The 21562-nt window shown below is 37.5% G+C and overlaps 1 protein-coding gene across 1 annotated transcript in view; it reads left to right on the top strand.

Annotated features, from left to right (window-relative positions):
* Positions 1-13892: 13892 nt before the first annotated feature.
* Positions 13893-21562, top strand: part of LOC145278043 (lachesin-like) — a 62020-nt gene continuing 54350 nt past the window's right edge. Inside the window, exon 1 of the mRNA XM_080130265.1 lies at positions 13893-14059. Within this exon, the coding sequence (XP_079986391.1) occupies positions 14008-14059 (52 nt within the window). The 5' untranslated portion in view covers positions 13893-14007. The remainder of the gene's footprint in view (positions 14060-21562) is intronic.

Here is a 21562-nt window from a genome sequence, read left to right as displayed (position 1 = left end):
CCATCTATTATCCGATGGGTCGGGTTCGATAATTGGTCACAAGGGTTTCACACGTGGATGGTGCAACAATGGGGGGGGCACATTGCTTGGCGGGCAAAATATATGGCATGAGGTTCATAATTTGTTTTTGCATAGTAAGCTGTTACTGTTGCCTTTGCAACATAAAAGTCATCAGGTCAACGTCAGTGTGTCTTGGAAGTTCATTTGGGTTAGACATTTTGAGATATTATTGAAATTTACGTTTGTGCATCCTTTGACTTTGCTGCATTTTTTTTTTTTTTTCTTTTTGTTCCTAACTTGGGATGAGTTTTTTGTATCTTCCTTTTATTTTTGTTTTAATCCCACTTCTGACACCATATGCAGTTAAGATATAGGAAAATTATATAACTAGGAATGACAACAGGACACACGCGTTTGGTTATTCATCTATGATGTATGTGAGATCTTTTATTGACAATGCCATGACAGTGCACTCCTCTCCCCCACTCGTGGAGCTAAGGTCAAGGATAGATAACTCAGCATTAAGTTAACACTTGAAAATATTTTATTTTTAATATTAAATTAGAAAATATTGAAGAAAATTCTATCCGCTATGTCTAGCAGAAGGTAATTGTTCTAACCTTGATACCTGAAACTTAGATAAAGAAAAAGAAACGTTCATGGTAGAAAAGAAAATAAAAGAAAAGAAAAAAAATAACTTGAAAGAAATGATTTTTTATTAAGGAGAAAGTCCTGATAGGAAAAAGTCTTTAATCTGACGGTAACAAGAGTTGTCCATCTGGCTTACAAGCAAAATTCTTATATAGTAACATTTTTGAAAGGGTAGAGCTTGGAAAGAGTGAAAGAGAAACAGAGAGAGAAAGAGAAAGAGAGAGGAGGATTCACTTAGTGAAGGCAGTTCAAAGTTTGTATAAATCCTTTATAGAAAGTGTATTATTTCCTTTTTAGAAACAATCCTTGTTGTCTCCTCATTTTAAGCAGTGTCCATTCTCCATTAGATCCGTTAGATTCATTAGTCATAGTTCTTTACTGGTAGCATTTTCATGAGCACAACCACAAGACGAATAATCCTTTTGTAATTTTCCCTTATAAAGGAAAGATAAATAAAATTTCACAATTTAGAGTCAAAATCCGAAACTAGAAACACATAACTAGAAACCTCCATGACTTATCCTGTGTGTTCCTTTGTATCCAGAGATAATTAATTTCTTCGATGGGCAACATCTTCCTAACAAAAGGTATGACTTTTGCTTTAGAAAATATCAACCTAGCTTCACCATGCTGATGTAAATGTCGGGTGGTGGTGTGTTGCGATGGAGTAGAAGTGTTTTTGCTACTTTGTCTGTGTCCAGTGTACCATTGAGGCTAATGTTTGTTAGTATCCGTTTCATATGCTTGACAGCTGCCTCAGCTCTGCCGTTGCTTTGCGAGTAATAGGCTGATGACACTCGCAGAGATATGCCCCATATTTTGAGAAATGTCTTCCATTCATCAGAGTAAATCCACTATACGAAAGGTACAACTCTTACTTTAGCAAATATTAACTTGGCTTCAACATGCTGATATAAATATACCATTATTCCATCTGCCAGGTTTGAGGCATTACTAAAAACTGTCAAAGTGGCTGAAGAATTGGAATCCACTGAGAATCAATCAAACTGAAGATCATCAATATTGATCAAATCCTCATAAAACTTATTCCAGTCAGCCAAAATATCAGGGGGAACCGGTTGGTCCCATGATACCATTAACTTCCACAATTTTCTAAGAAGGATTCTGCCTTTAATAGTAACAGGACGAATCAATCCAAGGGGATCAAACACAGAAGAATGTAGGTACAAAATTTCTCTTTTAGGTGATGCAGATATTAGAAAGAATATTTATACATATTTTATTGTGAAAAATGCATAAGACGTGTGTGTTTTATAAAACGTGTGTTATCTAACTGCCTATCTAACTGTGTATTTAATGGACTATTGTCCTTGTGTCCTAAATGTCTTAATGGCCTGTGACTCATTTAGGTTCGTGGGTGTGTGTATGTATTACATATAATTCATGTAACATTACAACATAACTATTTCTGTTGTTTGCTTCAAGGGGATTCGCTAACGTCTTGTGGAGCTGGGTTCTATTAAAAGGAAATGCTTCAAGACAGACACAAGATGATGCATGTTTTATATATATATTCTTTATTCACTCCCAGGCATTTCATCACAGCAGAGCTGGAGTGGATCTTGGCCCGTGGTTTCTCTGCATTCATTTGAAAACTGTCGCCCCCTTTATGAGGAAACCTGTTTAACTCATCTTGTTTCTTCAGTGGCTCAAAACCAACTCCAACTATACTTACACAAACCGGAACATGTGACACTTGACACGTTATGTCCGGTCCCAATTTGGATACTTCCAGTGCAAACTGATCGGTCAACTAAGTTTGATACCTGTTACAACATTACCCTTAAACATTTTCTGCACCTGCATACTCGCTGAACTTATTGTTTCCCATGATTCAATCTGTTATTTACTCCACTGGATAGATAGATAGATAGATAGATAGATAGACAGACAGACAGACAGACAGACAGACAGAAAGATAAACAGGTAATAGACAATTAAATGTTTCTACCTGGCATTGCCCGGTAATTACTTAACATGCGTGCATAGATGCAAGTTGTAGATTTTTGCCTCATAGGTGAGATCTCAGATTAATTATTTGTTTAAAGTTGTTACAGAGGTAATTCATGATTGTAGAGTTTGTTCATGATTTGCAATGTTTGAGCTTACCTCGATAAAGTTGGATAGTACACGAAAGTTCATCTCATAACAGAATCAGTTGGTGTGTAAAACATATTTGGAGTGCATGGCACCTGTGTCCTAATTGCATGCTACCCGAAAAAGAGGAAAAAGGGAGAAATAAAGAGAGAAATAAAGAGAAAAGTGATATCGCCATCTATCGGCTGAAATATGCAACAAGGGGCGATAATCATATGTGTCTCAAAACTGAAAGTGTTGTGCATTGTGTCTGTGTGTTTGCTATGCATGAAACTTAACTAATGTATCTCCACATATCTTGCAACATTCGCTCAGCAAGCATGTCATTGTTGCTATAGCAATTCTTCAACAAATTCATTCTCTGCTATGACAGAAACAGCATCCAAATACAAGGACTAGGAGGATATTTTTCCACATGATATCGAATTATGTAACTCAGTATGAAAGGACTTGACACAAACCCAAATTTCATTGTGTCTTAAACATATCAACTCATCGTCCAGCCTTGATTTGTATCGCATTCATCATTCAAAAAAATATCAGGAAGGCTTTCTATATATACCTTTCAACTATTTTAATGTCTAGTCAGAACAGAAAAACTGTCCACAAAGTCCTTTGGTCTCTTTTCTTTGCCAGTGACCTCGATCAATCCATTGAGACATATTTAACGCTTTCTTTTCAAAGTCTGTACAGCTACTTAATTTTCCTTTTCAAAAATGCTTAAAAAAATGAGAAGGTTTTGGCACATAAAGAAAGGCTTGTCCAATCAGTAAGCAGAACGAGCTCACGTAATATGGAAGAGGAGGAAGAAAACCGAAACATAGAGAGAGGGAAAGAAGAAAAAAAGAGAGAAAAAAGGGACAAAATAAAATAGTGGAAATAATTTTCCACATTTGTTGGGTTAATGGCAAGGCCAAGCTCGATATAGGCATGGTTGAAGGCATTCAGAATCTGCTGCAGGTGTTCTTCTGAGATGGATTTGACACAGTTGTAACTGGCATACTGGAATTCCATCAAGGATTTTGTTTTTTGGCAAGAGAGATTGAAAGCTCGTCCATTTGTCATGTAGCCGATGCTGGATCATGGAGAAAGGTCGTTCTTGACAATGTGTGTCATGGCTGTCACAAACATGACAAAGAGCTTTGGGGAAATGATGCAGCCCTGTTTGATACCTGTTTTAACTTTGAAGGACTCGCCTGTGCTGTCAGGATAGAAGACTGTGGCATTTATGTCTTTGTTACAGAAGCCTAAGGATCTCAATAAAATTCTTGGAACATCCAAAAAGGTTTTCCAAAGCAGCTTTCTTAGAACTGAGTTGAAAGCCTTGATCAGATCAATAAATGCCGTATAGAGAGGTTGATGTTGCTGTCTGTACTTCTCCTGAAGTTGATGTATTCAGAATATCATGTCCGTAGTTCCATGTGCCGAGTGAAAACCAGCTTAGGTTTCTGGAAGAACTCTTTCAGCGAGTAGAGAAAGGTGTCCACTCAACACATGAACAAGGACCTTTCCCACATTCTGATTGGTCAGCCTTCCTCTTAAAGATCTTGACAATAAAACATATCTGAAGTTCATTGGAACTCTTTAGTCTTCCCAGATTTTGATGATGAGTTGATATAGTTGGCTTTTCACCAGTCTTGTAGACTTAAGCTGGGATATAAGCAAGTTCGGGGGTCCTGTTATTCCTCAAGGATTTGATCGTCTCTTTGACTTCCTGGAGGTTTGGGATTCTGCCAAGAGATTCATCAATCGGTGCTTGAGGAATGGTATTCAAAGTATTGTTGTCATACAGATTAGCTTAGTTCAGCAGCTCTTCAACTCCATCTGAAGTTAATCACAGAGGCACTCTTGAGCAGCGTTGACCCATCCTTGTTCATGTGGGGAGCTTGACACTGCATTAAGGGTCAATAGATGGCTTTTGTAGCATCGAAGAAACCATGAGTTTCGTGTTGGTCTGCGAGTTGTTGAATCACCCTTGTTTTGTTCCTTAACAAATTGTTCTTAAGAGTATATGTGTATTCTTGGATGGCAACCTTGCATTTCCGGTACCATTGTTTCTTTGCAGTTGACTACGGGTCATTAGGATTTGTGTGGAAGCTTTTTCTTTTACCGTTGACGAGTCACCTCAGTTCTTCATTGTTGTCATCAAACCAGTTTTGATGTTTATTGGTTTGAAAGCCCAGGATTTCCTCGCGTGATGTTGTGATGGGCGTCTGGAGTGAGTTTCAGTAGACATCCATGTCTTGTGGTGCTGCTCAAGAAAGTAGCTCTTGCAGTTTTTGCTGAGTTCTTCGGCCACAGGCTGACCTATCAGCTAACAGGGTGCATTGATTCATCTGTTTCCTAAAAAGTCTTGAGGGAACATCAAGCAGTCAGAATCGGACCTTCAGCTTAGCAACACCTATCCTTTCTCGTCCCCTGTCCACTGGACATCTTGCTTTAGCATTTACGGCTTCCACCTGGAGACATCTGCTATTAATATCCTTACTACACCACCTCTACACAACCAGGCAATGCCAGGTACCCCCGTCAGTGTAATATACAAAAGGAAAAATGTGTGTGTGTGCATATGTTTGTATGTCTCGCAAAAATTTTCGACAGAGGCGACGGGTCCTGACGAAATCGATATCATTTTAAAGCTCCATCCTTCGGATGACAAATATCGAAAAATTGGTCCAAAACGTTCATTCCTTATCCTTCAACTGAGCAGTTTTGTACAAGGAGGGGTCGGTTTTTTCACCGACATTTTAGCAAGTCATCATTTTATTTTCGATTGACTACGCAGAACTTCTGGTCGGGCGATGGAGACATTGGCTAAGACGTCACTTTTTTTTAACCTTTTTTTCTCCTTCGTGTTACAGGTTCGAGCCTGCCTGCCTACTATCACTTTTTCTTTTTTTTTTTGACACCTCCTCCTACAGTTGTTTTGATTCCCTCCCACTACAATTTTTTATTTCGGAGTGCCTTACTACACCACCTACACACACCCCACTACTGTTGTTTTAACTTCCCCTGAGGGTCCTTACTACACCACCTAAACACTCGGGTCATGCCAGACACCCCCAGTAGTCTTCTTCTATACATATAAAAGGCAAAATGTGTGTGTGTGTGTGTGTTTGTATGTCTTGCAAAAAACTTTGATCGAGGCGACAAATCCTGATGAGATCAATATCAATTTGAAACTTGACTCTTCGGACGACAAATATCGAAAAATTGGCCAAAAACATTAATTCCTTCATCTTCAACTGGGCAGTTTTCTGTAGGAAGGGGCGAATTTTCCGACACCATTTCTGCAAGTCATCTTTTCTTTTTGATTGACTACACTTAATTTGAATGTTTTCAGCTTCCGGTCGTGTCATGAAGCATCGGTAAGACGTCAGATTTTTTTCACTTTCTTTTCCGCTTTTGCGTCACGGGTTCGAGCCTACCTATTACCACTTCTTTTTTAACACCCTGACTGCATACTGTTATTTGATTCCCTTTCTCTGCTGCTACCATTTTTTTAACACCTCTCTCCACCCGGACTTCCTGCTGTTATTTTACCCCTCTGCACCACGCCACACTCAGGCGATGCCGGATATCCCTGGTAGTCTATATATATGTGTGTGTGTGTGTGTGTGTGTGTGTGTTTATATGTCTTGCAAAAACTTTCGACAGAGGCGATGGATCCTCACGAGATCGGTATCATTTTAAAGCTTGACCCTTCAGATGACAAATATCGAAAAATTGGCCAAAAACATTAATTCCTTCACGCTAAATTGGGCAGTTTTCCACAACGAGGAGTCGGTTTTTGAGTTGCCATCTTTGCAAGTTATCGTATCAGTTGGATTGATTTCGCTTAATTTCAATGTTCCGAACTTTTAGTTGGACTGTGGAGACATCAGCAAACGCGTCACGTTTTGTTTTTTTTCCTCCTTAGCATTATGGGTTCAAGTTTGCCTGCCTGCCTACTACCACTTTATTTTCTCCCTTCACCCTACTGTTTTTTCACCTCCCCCTCCTCCTCTACTACCAATTTATTTATTTTTTTTAATCCATCATCCCAGGGGTTTCTTACTCGACCCAAGCAACGCTGGAGAACCCCAAAACACTACTACATTTTTTGTTTAACACCCCCACCCGTCTGGGGGTCCTTAATACACCTCCACATACCCGGGTAACACTGGGAACCCCCGCTAGTCTATCTATAAATATAAAAGCGAAAATGTGTGTATGTATGTATGTATGTTCGCTTTTTGTGTATGTCTGAGAAAAGGCTTTTTTCCGAGAAGCGATTGGTCGACTCACTTCTTCTTAAAACTTTTTATATCACGTCTAAATGATAATATCTATGAGTTAACAACGAGGGTCGCCTGTCTATTTAATTTGCACGACTTTGAAAAGATAAATATGCAACATTTTTCGATTGCCGCATGTGCATTAAGCTTTTTCGTATAATAAAAGCGAAACTAATTCTGGCGGCATATTTCCGGTCACGATCGTCAGAAATGTCCGAAAACAATCAGCTTTGATCAATGTGGAGTTTCTCCTTATATCAGACGATTGCTATTCAATTTGGACAATCCCCTTTTTATGGGGAGCTGGTTTTCCCCACAACATCTTAGGGAAACAAAAAAAAAATCTTACCCTGCAATAAATAAAATACTGCCCTGCAGTCAAAGTTGACCTCATTAAGTACGGGCACCTGCCAAGTTTTAATACTTAAATAAATTCAAACATGTTTCTGTTACTATTTCGTGGTGGCCCAACGGTTAACGTCGCATGCTTTTTTTTTTCACACTTTAATTTCCAACTTTGACTCAAGGATTCGGGTTCAATCCTTCATACTTACCTACCAAAACGTTTTTTTTATTTTAACCCCCTCCCCCGATACAAATACCCAGATGTTTTGATTTACCTAAAACCACACACACCTCCAAACACCCAGGCAACGCCAGGTACCACCCGCTAGTATATATATAAAGGGCAAAATATGATGCATTCATCCATTTGTTGACAGTACTTCTTCTCTGTAATAGTTTCACTTACATTCAAGAAACTGTAATGGATAAGACCAGTCACAGACGATCAAACAATCATCATGATTTTTTTTTTTTTTTTTTGGTTCAGCTCGGGAAGTGTCGTGGAGCTTTGTCAGCATCTAACTACTGAACTGAGCGTCGCTGATTGTCATAAAGAACTCATTTGGAGGTCAGTCTGGTACAATAAGGATGAAGAAAAATGGTCAGTATGTTCATCAAGAAATCACAAACCAGTGGATTATTCCCTACAATAGGGTTCTTTCTTCGGCAGTTCAATGTAGAAGTTTTTACCTGAGTGTACAGCAAAGTCCCGCGCAAAGCATGGGTATCTTTGGTAGTATTGAATATTTTAGAATTCCTGCACATAATTTTTCATGTTTACATGAGAATGAGCTTTGCTCTTTTCTTGCAAAATTCTCAAATCCAATGCTTATACAGATCAGCCATCCACCAAAAACTCTTTTCCATCTCCAGGACTTGTACAAATTAGCTACTCACTGAAAACTCTTTTTATATTCAGGACTTGTATAGATCAACTACCCACCAAAACATTTTCATCTTCAGGACTTGTACAAATTAGCTACTCACTGAAAACTCTTTTGATGTTCAGGACTTATACAGCTCAGCTACCCACTAAAGAATTTTTCATCTTCAGGACTTGTACAAATCAGTTACCCACTCTTCATCTCTAGGAGTTGTATAGATCAGCTAGCACCAAAACCTTTTTAATATCCAGGACTTGTAGAGATTATATACCCATCTGAAACTCTTCTGCAATTAAGCATGGATTTCAATTCAAAAAGACTGGTTGTAAAGAGAATTTCTACCTTATCTACTAAGTTCCAGCATCTGTGGAAACAGAGAAGTGTTCGTTCATTATGCTTACTTTATAAGCACTTTCATAGAATGTGCTCCAATAAACTTGTAGTAGATAAGACATCAGGATGCGATTCAAATGAATGCTTAAATGTAAATGGTTCTAATTGCTAACCCCCTTTCTTTCGATACACTCTATTCCTAAAGCTAGTAAGTTTTAACATGAGAGTGTTAACTCAAACAATTTTCAACCAATGGAAATTGTTTTAAACTTAAAAAAGTAACACATATATGCGAAAGTAGTAAACCAGTGGGAACTTTGAGATTCCTATAAGAAAATATTTCCAAAAACAGTTTTTTCAGACTTTACTACTAGCTGCACATGCGTGAAAGACCCCCTCTCCCAAAATGTATTCTTTACAAACCATCTCATGCCCTGTAAGGCCAAGGTAGCAAGGCAGAAAGAACTCAATGACTCACATGCCAGTTTTATCAACTCATGCACATCTACACACATACTAACAATAACAAGGTAAACCAATACACATACACAATACCATGCTGCTAAAAACTCACAAACATATATAACTTACACATGCATATTCACTCTATAAACATATTGATTTGTAACTAGTATTCACTCAACTTCTTTATCCAAACAAGTGCTGTACTATAAACCTTAACTAACATGAAAATAACTTTATATTCTTACTAGCATGGGTGTCTGGCGTTGCCTGGGTGTTTGGAGGTGTGTGTTGAGCAAAAAAAAAGAAAGTTGTAATAGGCAAGCTCGAACCCGTACCGCGAAGGAGGAAAAGAATGTGAAAAAAACCCTGATGTCTTTGCTGTTACGACCACTGCCAAACCAGAAGTGACTTATGTTTAAATTAAGGCCAGACAATCGAAAGGAAAGGATTACTTTAAAAAATATCGGCGAAAAAAGCGACCCCCCCCCCCGTAGAAAAGTGCCCAGTTGAAGGTGAAGATATTAATGTTTTTAGCCAATTTTTCAATATTTGTCATCTGAAAAGTCGTACTTCAAAACGATACTGATCTTGGTAAAATCCGTCACCTCTGTCGAAAGTTTTAGACAGACATGCAAACATACATACATACATACATACATACATACATTTATATATTGGTAACTAAAGATTTTTGATCCAAACAAATTAAAAAGCTTGCCCTATCTCTGAATACCCTTTATGTCAAATTTCAAATGTTTAGACCAGAAATTGTATGAGTAATTTGGTAGAGACCCCAGTGGTCAATTTTTTTTTTTTAACTTTGACTCCTATTATGACCCCTTAACATTTTTTTGTTTTGGGCTCAAATCAAGTTATTAAGTTAGATCCATGTTCAAAGAACCTATATCCAAAATTTCCAGTGTTTATACACAAAATTGTTGGAGGAGTTTGGTAGAGTTCTCAAAGGTTAAATCGTGAACTTTGACCTCTTAACAGTCAAATTTCCGGCCGAAAACCAATCACAAAGATTTTCCCAAATCTCTGTACCCTGTACATCAAATTTCGAGTCTATAGACTGAAAATTGACAGAGTTATTGCATAGGGAAATGTACACACACAGACACACAGACACACAGACACAGGTACACAGACACACGGATGCACAGACACGTTCACTTTTATAGATATATAGATAAATTTCTTGTATAAAAATGTTTGGTTTAACTACACTGGAATAGAGAAATTTGTAAAACAAAAAAAAAATCAATTAAAAAAACAATCGTATCTACTGACTTTTTGTATCAATTTCAACTAAAAGTCTACTTAATTGCCATGTCAGAAGTACTTAAATATTACTGCATTATTTAGAAAAAAAACACGTGTATTTGATCTTTATTGTAAAAATCCATTGTCATATTTCTTTGAGAACACATGACATAATAACAAGGGAAGTAAGTCAGTTATATATGGCATAATCGCATTGATATACTGGTTCTCGCCAGATCACCGAAGTTAAGCAATGTTGAGCCTGTTTAGTACCAGATGGGTGACCATTTGAAAATTCTAGGCAGTGTATGTGCTCTCCGCTTATCTCTGCATTTGTTTCCAGTCGTCCTGAACATATACTCCACTTGCCACTGGTATCTAACAATGTCAACTCACGAGAGGTGTGGTTGGAGATTGCCTACCTCCTGCACAAAAAATTTCACGTGTAGGCACCCCTACGGTAGGTATCCATAGTCTGTCAAAGACTGAAGGAGCCTTTTTTTTTTAAGTCAGTTATACTAAAACTATGGCAATTAACTCCTATTTATCATTTTTAACACACAATTTATGAAAAAAATAAAAATTGGCAATAGTTAAACGCAGTGTTTTTTTAGACAAACATTTTATTTTCGCTAATTTTTGTCAAAAAAAGTTTTCTTAAATAAATTTTTTTTCTACCTTATCGTCTTTCCTAACTTTTGTATATATTCATTACAGTGACTGTAATTCAATATTAAAAATTTGGAATTTCACTATTGTAGTGTAGTTGTTTTATAAAATGTTGTATTTCTCCATTTTTCATTTATAAAACTCTGTTAAAGCTTTGAGTAGCTCTTGCTACTTGGTGACCCTTCTATTATTTTTATGTTTCATTTTATTATGCATGCAGGTTTTATATATATATTCTCTCCATTTTCTTCCTTCGCTAAGTGCTCAATTATGCTCAATTCATATTAAAGGTCAGTGAGGTTCTTTGCCGCACACAAGGAAGCTCCAAAACGGCCTCTACCAAAGCCAGGGATTATGCCACAGACTTATGCACTTGTACCTCCCAACAAAAATACCCCTGACACACTCAACTAGCAGCAAAATCCCACCCCTTCACTGTAAAGATTTCTAAATGCCAGAAGATTACTCTTTCATTTTAATCGCTTGCCTTTGGAATTTTCTCCCCGCTTCCTGTTTCACAGGTCATACTAACGTGCAGAAATTTAAATGTAATGTAAACAAACATCTTGCTGCTCAATCCCCCCCTCAGGTTGTTCCTTCCACTACAAATCTTGCCTCTATCATACTAGCCCCTTATGCTTTGGTGGTAATATGCCTTGTTTGAGGTAAATAAGACTTTGAACTTTACTTTCGGTAGTTTTGTAACTCTTGCTTCCCTTATTTTGTCATTTAGTCCTCACATTCCAGGACGATGTTTCTGACAAAGGAGCAAAATTGCTGTTTTCCTGGTCAGATCCTATTAATCTAATATTCATTGTTGGTGAGTTTTTGACCTTGAAGTAGTATTTTATTTCCCTAAATAAAAAAATAAAATAAAAATAACACACACACATGCACACTTAAACCTGACATAATAATATGAGACGAGAAGGAGAAAGAAGCAACCTTAGTAGAAGTCAGTGTCCCTATTAATTCTGGGTTAAACAGAGCTGATAGGGAAAACATCTGTAGTGACCAGTTAAATCAAACCGCTTGTCACGTAACCAGAGGAATGTATTCGGACGGAATTTATTTATTTCAGGAACAATTTGGTTTTATCATCATTTGCCCATGCACTTCTATCAGCGGATAGAATCGTGGTTGTCATGCAACCATTTTACACACAAATCCATGGGATTATATTTTTGTCTATTCGTGCATATAGACAGTGAACAGGCTAGAACATTCTATAAAATTAATATAAAAGGCCTGACAAGCCAAAAGCAAATCAGTTCCAGACGACGTCTTCACAAGTTACTTCGCCACTGCTCGTGATTATCACATGTGCCTGACTCCATCTAAAACACGTGAAAATTGCAGCACTAAGAATACCAAGTTCCTGGTATACCTTTATTTGCAGTGTTTCTTCATACAAAAATGTTGACAATAACAATTTCCTCAGTCTGAAAAGATTTCCTCGGTCATGAAAGATTTCCAGCCAATACTCTTACAATTACACAAATATTATTTTTTTCACTTGGATTATAATTCTGGACTTTCGTCTTATAGAAATGCACATTTGTCCGCTTTATTCATGGACTTTAATCTTATTAATTTGATGGTCATTGGAGATCACGAACATACAGGATTGAATACAAATTACTCATCTCCCATATATAAAAAAATAAATTATTTCTGGTTAAATAAAATTTATTATTTTAAGTTTCATAATTTGTTCCCAAGTTGTTGCTATTTACTGATTCTTTTTTTTTTATTATTAGGGAAAGGAGTTCCGACCTATGCTCGCGTCACCATTACGAATTCGGATGTTAGTCATTACCCTTTTTCCTACAAGATAATTTAATAACAAGGTTTTATGTACGACATGAAAAGAAACTGGAATCTTAGGAAGATCTCCATCATTTCAGTGATTATAGGAGTGACCGGACTCATGAAAAAGAATTCCTAAAACTACCTGGCAAATATACCCAATGAACCAAGTGCAAGAAGATACAAACAATTACATTTAAATGGATGGTTTAAATCTTAAAAATACCTTTCAGTTGGAATGTATGAGATAGGAGGTGAATATCTGGCATCCGGTTGGATGCCTCATCTCCAGCCAAAACAAAATAATAAGAAAATCTCCACTAAAAGGAATTTTGTCTGTGTGTCTGTCAGTTTGTTCCCTATGGACTCGAAAACAGCAGGGCTGGTTTTTATGAAATCTCACACAATGTGCCTGGCAGTGTTCTTAGATAGGTCTTCGATAAATATTGATAATCGAAATAATCTGATGAAAGAAGAAACAAGCGATTTTGACCAAAGTTAACACCTTACACAGCTTAACATCACAAGTGTATTTGAGAAGTTATATTACCACGTAAGCCAAAAGACTCGAAATAAAATCTACAGCAGGTTCTTTGATATGATGGGGGTGCGTTCGAAATGAACGTTTCTCTTTTGAGTACAACTGCAGTATGATACTTGACTTTTGCATTTTAAACTTTAATTGAAGCCATTATATATAAAATATAATTTTATAAAATCAGCAGTAGGCTCTCTACAGTGCAATGTAGACTACAATGTATTGTGAACTAAGTCACTGCGAGAGGCATGTGAGCTTTCTCCTAGAGCACCATGATAGGTCCCCAACTAGAGCAGGCAATTAGTCGATTTAATTGAAAAATAGGCAATTTTACCGATTTCGAGGACAATAAAAATATGGGAGTGGGAAACATTCGTCGATCATCATTTAATCCCGGGCAACGTCGGATCACCCTACTAGTTAAAAAATAAATGAATAAATAAAATAAATAATAAATGTCTGAGATCCATGCTTTCGCTATCAGCAAATATTTTGAAAGTGTGAAATTTTCACAGCCAATCAGCGTCCACTCATGTGTCATCTGACCTTCTAAAGAAAACGTCCTACTTAGTCGACTTACCTGTGTTTTTGTGACACAATTTTTTTTTTTTTTATCACTTCAATAGTCATTTTGTTGTAGTCAAGCGCAGTCATGGCCCGGAAATTTCTACTAGTGACCGTTTTGTTGATTTATGTAGCTGCTGGTGAGTCACGATAAATATATTTGAACAATTTCGATTTTTATTTATTTTTTACCTTAATTAAGTTTATATGCCTGGGCTTATTTTATTTTACTTTTTGTTTTTCTTTCCTAACTGGGGTATCCCGTGTGAAGACCTTTGTAATTCTCAGTGTGAAAATTCAAATATTATTTGGGTTATTCGGACAACTTTTTCTCCGTTTGATTATTATTTTCGCAACGTTTTGGCCGATGTAAACTCTGACAGGTGTATCTTTCAGAAAATCTAGAACCTCGACGAAATTTGAAACTGAACTCTTTATTTTAATTTTTTTTTTTTTTTTTTTAATCGGCGGTTGTTTTATTAACGATTAAGTAATTCATTATTAATCTTATTTATGATTTTGTGTTTTCTAAGTAAAATTGTTTAGTTCCCAACATTATTTTTTCAAATAAATTATCTCCCACCTTTTTTTTTTTTTTTTTCCAAGGAAGGCCACGGTCAATCCCTAAACGTAGTTTTTAATGTTTTCTTTATTTAGATATAATTGTACTTCAAAATTATAGGAATTCAATTTACCCGTGCGTGAGGTTAATATATCTTGTACTCGGGTGTGAGCAAAAAATAGCACACGTTAAAAAAAGATGATTTAAGAAAAAGGAAATGAATTCTTGAATCGTGCACTTGTTACAGATACGTGAGTGCGCGCGGCTCGCCATGACACTGGGTCACAAAACTATAAATGAAAAACTAAATAAATAAGACAACAATAATGACTTGAAACCGCTTGGCTTCAAAGTACTTTTTTCTTTTTTATAATATAACGAGTATATATTCTATTCTATTTAAGTATAGGACGGACTTTAATAGTTAAAAAGCAAATATTACCAATAACACTTACAGTGAGTAAAAAAAAACTAAGCACAAAGTGTATTTCCGGGCGTGGTTGTCACGCTAAAAACAATGAATTCGGAAACGTCCCCAATTCGAACAGAAGTTCCTACTCTAAATACGATACAATTATTATTTATTTATTTGAACACTAAAAAACAAAAACTAATACAATTGTAAATCGGTTAAACTAATAAAATTTTCAATCAGTTAAAACGCTGAACTTATCCAGGTAGGGAGAAGGGTAAATATACAACAAATAAATGTTACTTATCCAGGTAGGGAGAAAGGTAAATATACAACAAATAAATGTTACCAAAGGCTCTTGCCTTTGGTAACATTTATTTGTTGTATATTTGTTTCGGTGCTTATTAAAGCTAATGTCACTAAGTAAGGTTTACAATAATGTTTAAGATAAGAACCGTTTTGAACGCCTTATTTTTCTCATATCACCCGCAAATCCTATTTAGCGACATTACCCTTAACAAGCACCGAAACAAATATACACTAGTTCTACCAGATCAGGCTGTCAGAAGATATTGGCTTCCTGAGACGAAATGAATCTAACATTTGGTCCTTTTTGTTTTCCTAATTATGTTCTACAAAAACAAAACCCCACCTTTTCATCCTCCCCTTTTCTCTTTCCTTCTTCACCACTTCTTGACTGGTTTCCTAACTAAAAATGTACCAAACATACTGTAACCTTGGTGCCCGGAAAACTCGTCCCTTATTGAATAAATATCGATGAAAAACACATTTTATGACCGTTCTTGAAGGAGATATTGTTTTTAAGAGACTATGGGCCCCCATAATATTTAAAAAAATAAATAAATAAATAAAATAAAATAGATTTTCTAAGTGTCCGTTTTCTACCTAACTGGCTAAGTTGTAAGTGGTTTCACTTATTTTAAATCGTTTATTCTGTTCAAAAAAACGAGACTACAGACCGCATATTTAAAAAAATAAATTCATACTTATTTACTGTTGTTTTTAAAAGGGCAACATCGATTTTTCTACCTAACTGGCTAAGTTGTTAGTGGTTTAATTTATTTTGAAGCGTTTATTAATTAAAAAAAACAAAAACAAAAAAAAAAAACGGTACTTCTTAGGTGTTGAGTTCTATGACGGCCAGCATATTTATTTAATAGTCGCTCCCCTAGAAAAGGCTAATGCATGCGCACGTAACATTTTTTTATTTATTTACTTACGTTGACTTAGTACCTAAACCATTTATTGATCATTTCTCACTTTTACAAACATTTTTAATTTACATGCACGGATAACTTTTTACTAAATATGTACATTTAGGTACATCTCCATAATTTTCTTTAAAATGACGACTTTTCTAGGTTTTCAGAAAATCTCAGTGCGATAAATAAATCTACTTCTCTGCAACCGAAACTGGCCCCCACTTTTTTAATAGTATTTGCGGGTGGGTATGCTGACAATGAATATCAATTAAATTTGGTGCTGATGGACCCTAGATCTTCCAAGAAGGAAAACTCTGAAGCTAAACCTAGGGGAGGAAGGCCTCTTCAGTCCTGGATGACAACCTTCCTAGAGCTGGTGACTCAAACAAATTATCGGTGTGCAAACCTAAACTGCTTAAGGAGGAGATAGACACTGTATATCGCACAGCTTTCATACTCCTTCTTTGCCTATTAGCCAGGCGTAGAGGTGCTATCACAGGGACTCTACAGAATCGTCCATTGGTCGACCTTGTTTCGTGACTAGGGCAATGAAGGCTGTTTTTCCCCACTCCTGCCACATTCCATCCCCCTAACCTGGACACTGTGGAGGTGCTTCAGTACCATATATGCTGGTACAGTTGAACTGGGCTGACTTTTGTCTGATGAGTTGAGGGTACCGGATTGACAGTTCCTGGCTGCTGTTTCCGACTGATAGTACAGGAGCCCTAACTCTTTGGTAGCGCTTAGAGCGGCTGCTCCATCAACAGTTAATAATATCAGGATGTTGTAGTGTCATGTCACGCATGGAAAGGGACCCTGTACTCATCCCCGGTGGACTTTCCTGAGGCCACAATCTTATAGGTGAGGTGACAGCTGATGATCTACTTGTATTGCATGTCTGATATTGTGCACAACCACTTGTCTAGCACCCTTCACTCACCCTAACTAAAACGTTTAAATCAAATGAAATGACAGTTCGATCTAAAATTACATTTAAACCAGGACCAAACTCAAAGAAAAGCAACCTGCCTCCTCCCTTGAGGCTTGCGTTCATGAATATCCGTGGGCTTAGAACTAACTTAAATGATGTAGAATCATTTCTCCTTGTAAACACTCCAGATATCTTAGCATTAAGTAAAACTAACCTACACTCCTCCATTCCCTCTAACCACTTGAACATGCCTGGTTATCTCCCTCTCTGCCATAAGGACTCCGACAGACATATGCATGGGCTTGAAGTCTATATTCATAACACTCTCCCCCTGACTAGAGAAACAAAACTAGAATCAGACAACCAGGCCTTTATGTGCTTCAGACTAAACATGCAACATAATATTAGCTACTTGTATTTTCTCTATCGCTCCCCCTCAACCCAGGACTGTACTCTAATAAACAAAGTCTCTGACAGCATAGATATAGCACTGCCATGATACTAAAGCACAAGTACATGTATTTGGTGACTTCAATGTCCACCACAGTAACTGGCTTGGATTCTCTACTTACAGACGTAGCTGGTAGCACAACACATAGCTTCTCTATTTCTCATTCCCTATCACAGATGGTTACATTTCCAACACGTTTCCCAGACCAGCAAGATCAGATTGCCTCACTTCTAGATCTATTTCTGACCGTAGTTCCCGATGATTGTATAATGAATGTCCACAGCCCACTCGGGAATGCTGATCACATTGTGATAATGGTAGAAATCGCCCTAAATTCTCAACCCAAAACTGAAGACCCACTGCTCAAAATAACGAGGTATTACAAAAAGCCAGATTGGGAAGCCATCAGGGATCTCATCAGAGATGCCCCATTAGAGATCACATTAAAGATGTCCCATGGGGAAATATGTTTTTTCTTCCAGCTGAACAGTGCGCAAATGAGACCAGTGAATGGTTCAAAACTGCAAGAGAAGCACATGTTCCCACACGGAAATTCTATAGCAAGCCCCACTCTCCCCAATGGCTAACTTCTACTTGTGCAGCTGCCATTGCTCAAAGGCAGCATGCGTACTGCAGATTTAACCGACATAAGTCCAGTTCAGACAGACAGAAGTATATAGAAGCCAGAAGTAATTGTAAGAGAGAAATAGCGACAGCTGAGACAGAATACACTGAAACCACCAGAAAACGCATCGAAGCACAGAAATTAGGAACTCGTGATTTTTGGAAAATCTACAATAGTGTAGTAAATAATGGGCAGTCAACAATTCCCCCACTGTCAAATGATCACGAGGTTGTTCGCATGGCAACCGAGAAGGCTAACCTGCTCGCCAGTCGGTTTGCCTCAAACTCCAAATTGGACCCGGCACAACATTCCCTCCATGACTTTTCTTTGCGGACAGATGCCACACTAGATGATTTGAAAATCACTCCCTCCAAGAAACTATGTATCAACAAAAGCCTAGACACTTCAAAAGCATGTGGACTCTATCTCATTCTGGCTGTGCTATTAAAAAAAATGCTCTGCTGAGATTGCTCCAGTACTCTCCAAACATTACAACAAATGCCTTAACGAATCTTGCTTTCCTAACTACTCGAAAACGGCTTCTATGGTACCAGTTTTCAAGAATTCTGGCGAAAGAACTGACCCATTAAATTATCGCCCCATTAGCCTTCTCCCGCCTTTTGCCAAAATATTTGAGTCCTTAATTAATCAAACTCTAGTCAATCACCTTACAGCTGCTAAACTCCTGACCGACAATCAGTATGGATTTAGGCAAACCTGTTCCACAGCAGATATCCTGACTGTAATCTCTGAATGTATATACCGTTCACTTGACAAAACAGGAGAGGCTAGAGCAGTAGCCCTTGATATATCTAAGGCTTTGGACAGGGTATGGCACGATGGGCTTAAGGAAAATTAGATCATATGGTATCACTGGAAGAATACATAATGTAATTAAATCCTTCTTAAGTAAGAGAAAAATCCAAGTTGTCCTCGATGGTCGTACATCTAAACAATATGATATAAATGCGGGAGTACCTCTGGAGTCTATCCTCGGACCTTTATTGTTCCTGATATTCATAAATGACCTCCCTGATAAAATTGTTTCTGAGATGGGTATCTTTGCTGATGACACCACTCTCTATAACAGGCACAGGGGGAAAGCAAATGAACACATATCTAAGGAAATGGCAGAAGCACTAGAGGATGACCTCCAATCTGTAGTGGAATGGAGACAAAAATGGATGGTCCCATTCAATGCTGCCAAGATTAAACTTGTTTCCTTCAATAATTACAAGAAACCTTCACTACCACCGATAGCAATGGCCAAGAATACATTACCCGAAAGTACTTCCTTTAAACTCCTCAACCTAACGTTTACAGGGAACATGAACTGGAATAGATACATTGAGAGCATTGCCAGGCTGCTGCGAAGAAGGTGGGCTCTCTCTACGATGCTAGAAAACTACTTACGCCTGAAAATATCCTGTACCTCTATAAGGCTACCATTCGCCCATGTATGTTGTCACATTTGGGCTGGTGCATCTGCTGCTTATCTCTCACTCTTTGACAGGGTTCAAGAGAGTTGCCAACCTGATTGATCCTGAACTGTCATCTAATCTTCAGCCTCTGTCCCATCGACGAAATGTTGCATCCCTCTGCTTGTTCTACAAATACTTTGTTGGTGAATGCTCTGACGAACTACAAGCACTTGTACCCCCTCGACGTGAATACTCCTGACAAACCTGACAAGCAGCTAAATCCCACCCTTTCACAGTAGAGATCCCTAGGTATAAGAAAGCATTCTACTACAATAGTTTGTTCCCCAGAACTGCTAGGCTTTGGAACTCCCTTCCAGGATTCTGCTTTCCCAACTGTACTGACATGCAGAAGTTCAAGTGTAATGTGAACAGACATCTTGCTACTCATCTCCCTTCATAATATCTCTGCAACTTATGTCCCCAATAGTAGCACCCTACTTCAAAGTGGCACTGTGCCTTGTTTGGTGTAAAAATTGAATAAAAAAAATTTTTTTTTAACCCTCCCCCCAATGATGTTTATTCTGAAAGTCGTTCTTAACATGTGTGAGAAATTCCAGTTACAATGCCATTTACATGTTTTAAGCTGCCTACACACATTTCTTGTAGGCAGCCTGTGATTGGTTAATTTGTATGGGCCAAGAGAATTACTTGGCACCTTTTTTGTAAACATCCATTTTGTTTTTCAGTTTGCGAAACATCTGGCAAGAGCGACACTCACCAAAAGTCAGCTCTGAGAGTAATGTTTTATCAAGAACGGAGCCGTAACAATTTCTTCATATTTATATCACCTAAATGTTTGGTGAAAAGGACTTGAAATCTCTACAAGCAGAGACCCCTTCATATTGTGCCGAAGATATGCCAATTAGAGGATGGCATCATTTGAACATTTTCATCATGTTTATGTCACCTAAATGTTGAAACTTTTCTCAATTTAATTAAGGTCTCAAGGATTTATGCCTAATGCTGAAGGCCATTTTATTATGCAAGCTATGCGATGCTACAGACCATTTGATTAACAAGTGTAAAAATTATCCTTCCTTCGAAGCTAAATGCTGAAGGGCCAAGGAATTAAAATTATGTACTCGGTGTCTGGGTGAGCACTGGGATGCTGTTTGTCAAGGAATTAAGGGGTTTCCTTACCCATGTGCAGTTTGTGGATTATAGAGCCACTTTAGTGTAATGTGCCCTAAAGGAAATAAGTCCTTTGTGGGCAGAACAACTTATTCTGGACAGCAGAACAGTATTTTTTTTTTGCCCTTAGAATATCAATGAAAGCTCATAGTCAACCTATTTACTTTTTCTGTTTGATACTGGGAGTTAACTATCGTTTTTCGCCCAGGCAATTCTATTTAAATTGTGTTCTGCTAAAAACATAAAAAGGTTGATATGGCTGTGAACACGTGAATTGGCAGTGACTCGTCGAGATTGCAGGAGCACAATATATCTATAAAGTTAGGTGATCAAAATCCTTTTAAATTTGAGGCATTAGTTTCCAGAGATTTGAATTTAAAATTCGAAGTTGATAATTTTGATAGTGTGTTAATAACTTAACTCAAGAAGGATTCCGGATCTGTCCCAGTTATGAGAATTTAAACGGAACTCCCATTAACAGGATAATTGGTTTGAATCTTCTGGGTAAATTAAATAATCTCAGATTGGTTGTGTGTCTTAGCGGCAACGCATGGAAACACGGTGATTACGTAATTCTATTTGGCGAGAGCCAGCATTTTTTGAGTAAGGATTTGAGTAAGGTAGATTTGCCTCCCTTTAATAGCGTTGCGAAATCCCTTCCTGAATGCAACAGCTATTTTGATCAATTCTGTTCTAAATCCGATCCTCTCCTATGAAGACGGATTAAAACCTTTCTTCTCCAAATCTACAATTGAGCGATAGGTAGAAAAGTTGCTCACACTCGACTCATTGGGTATTGACGAAGAGATCAAATTATCTGCAGTGGA

The sequence above is a fragment of the Euprymna scolopes genome, chromosome 6 (assembly GCF_053919585.1).
Source record: "Euprymna scolopes isolate OS-2025 chromosome 6, ASM5391958v1, whole genome shotgun sequence".
NCBI lineage: Eukaryota > Metazoa > Mollusca > Cephalopoda > Sepiida > Sepiolidae > Euprymna > Euprymna scolopes.
This window is presented reverse-complemented; position numbering and strand designations above follow the sequence as displayed.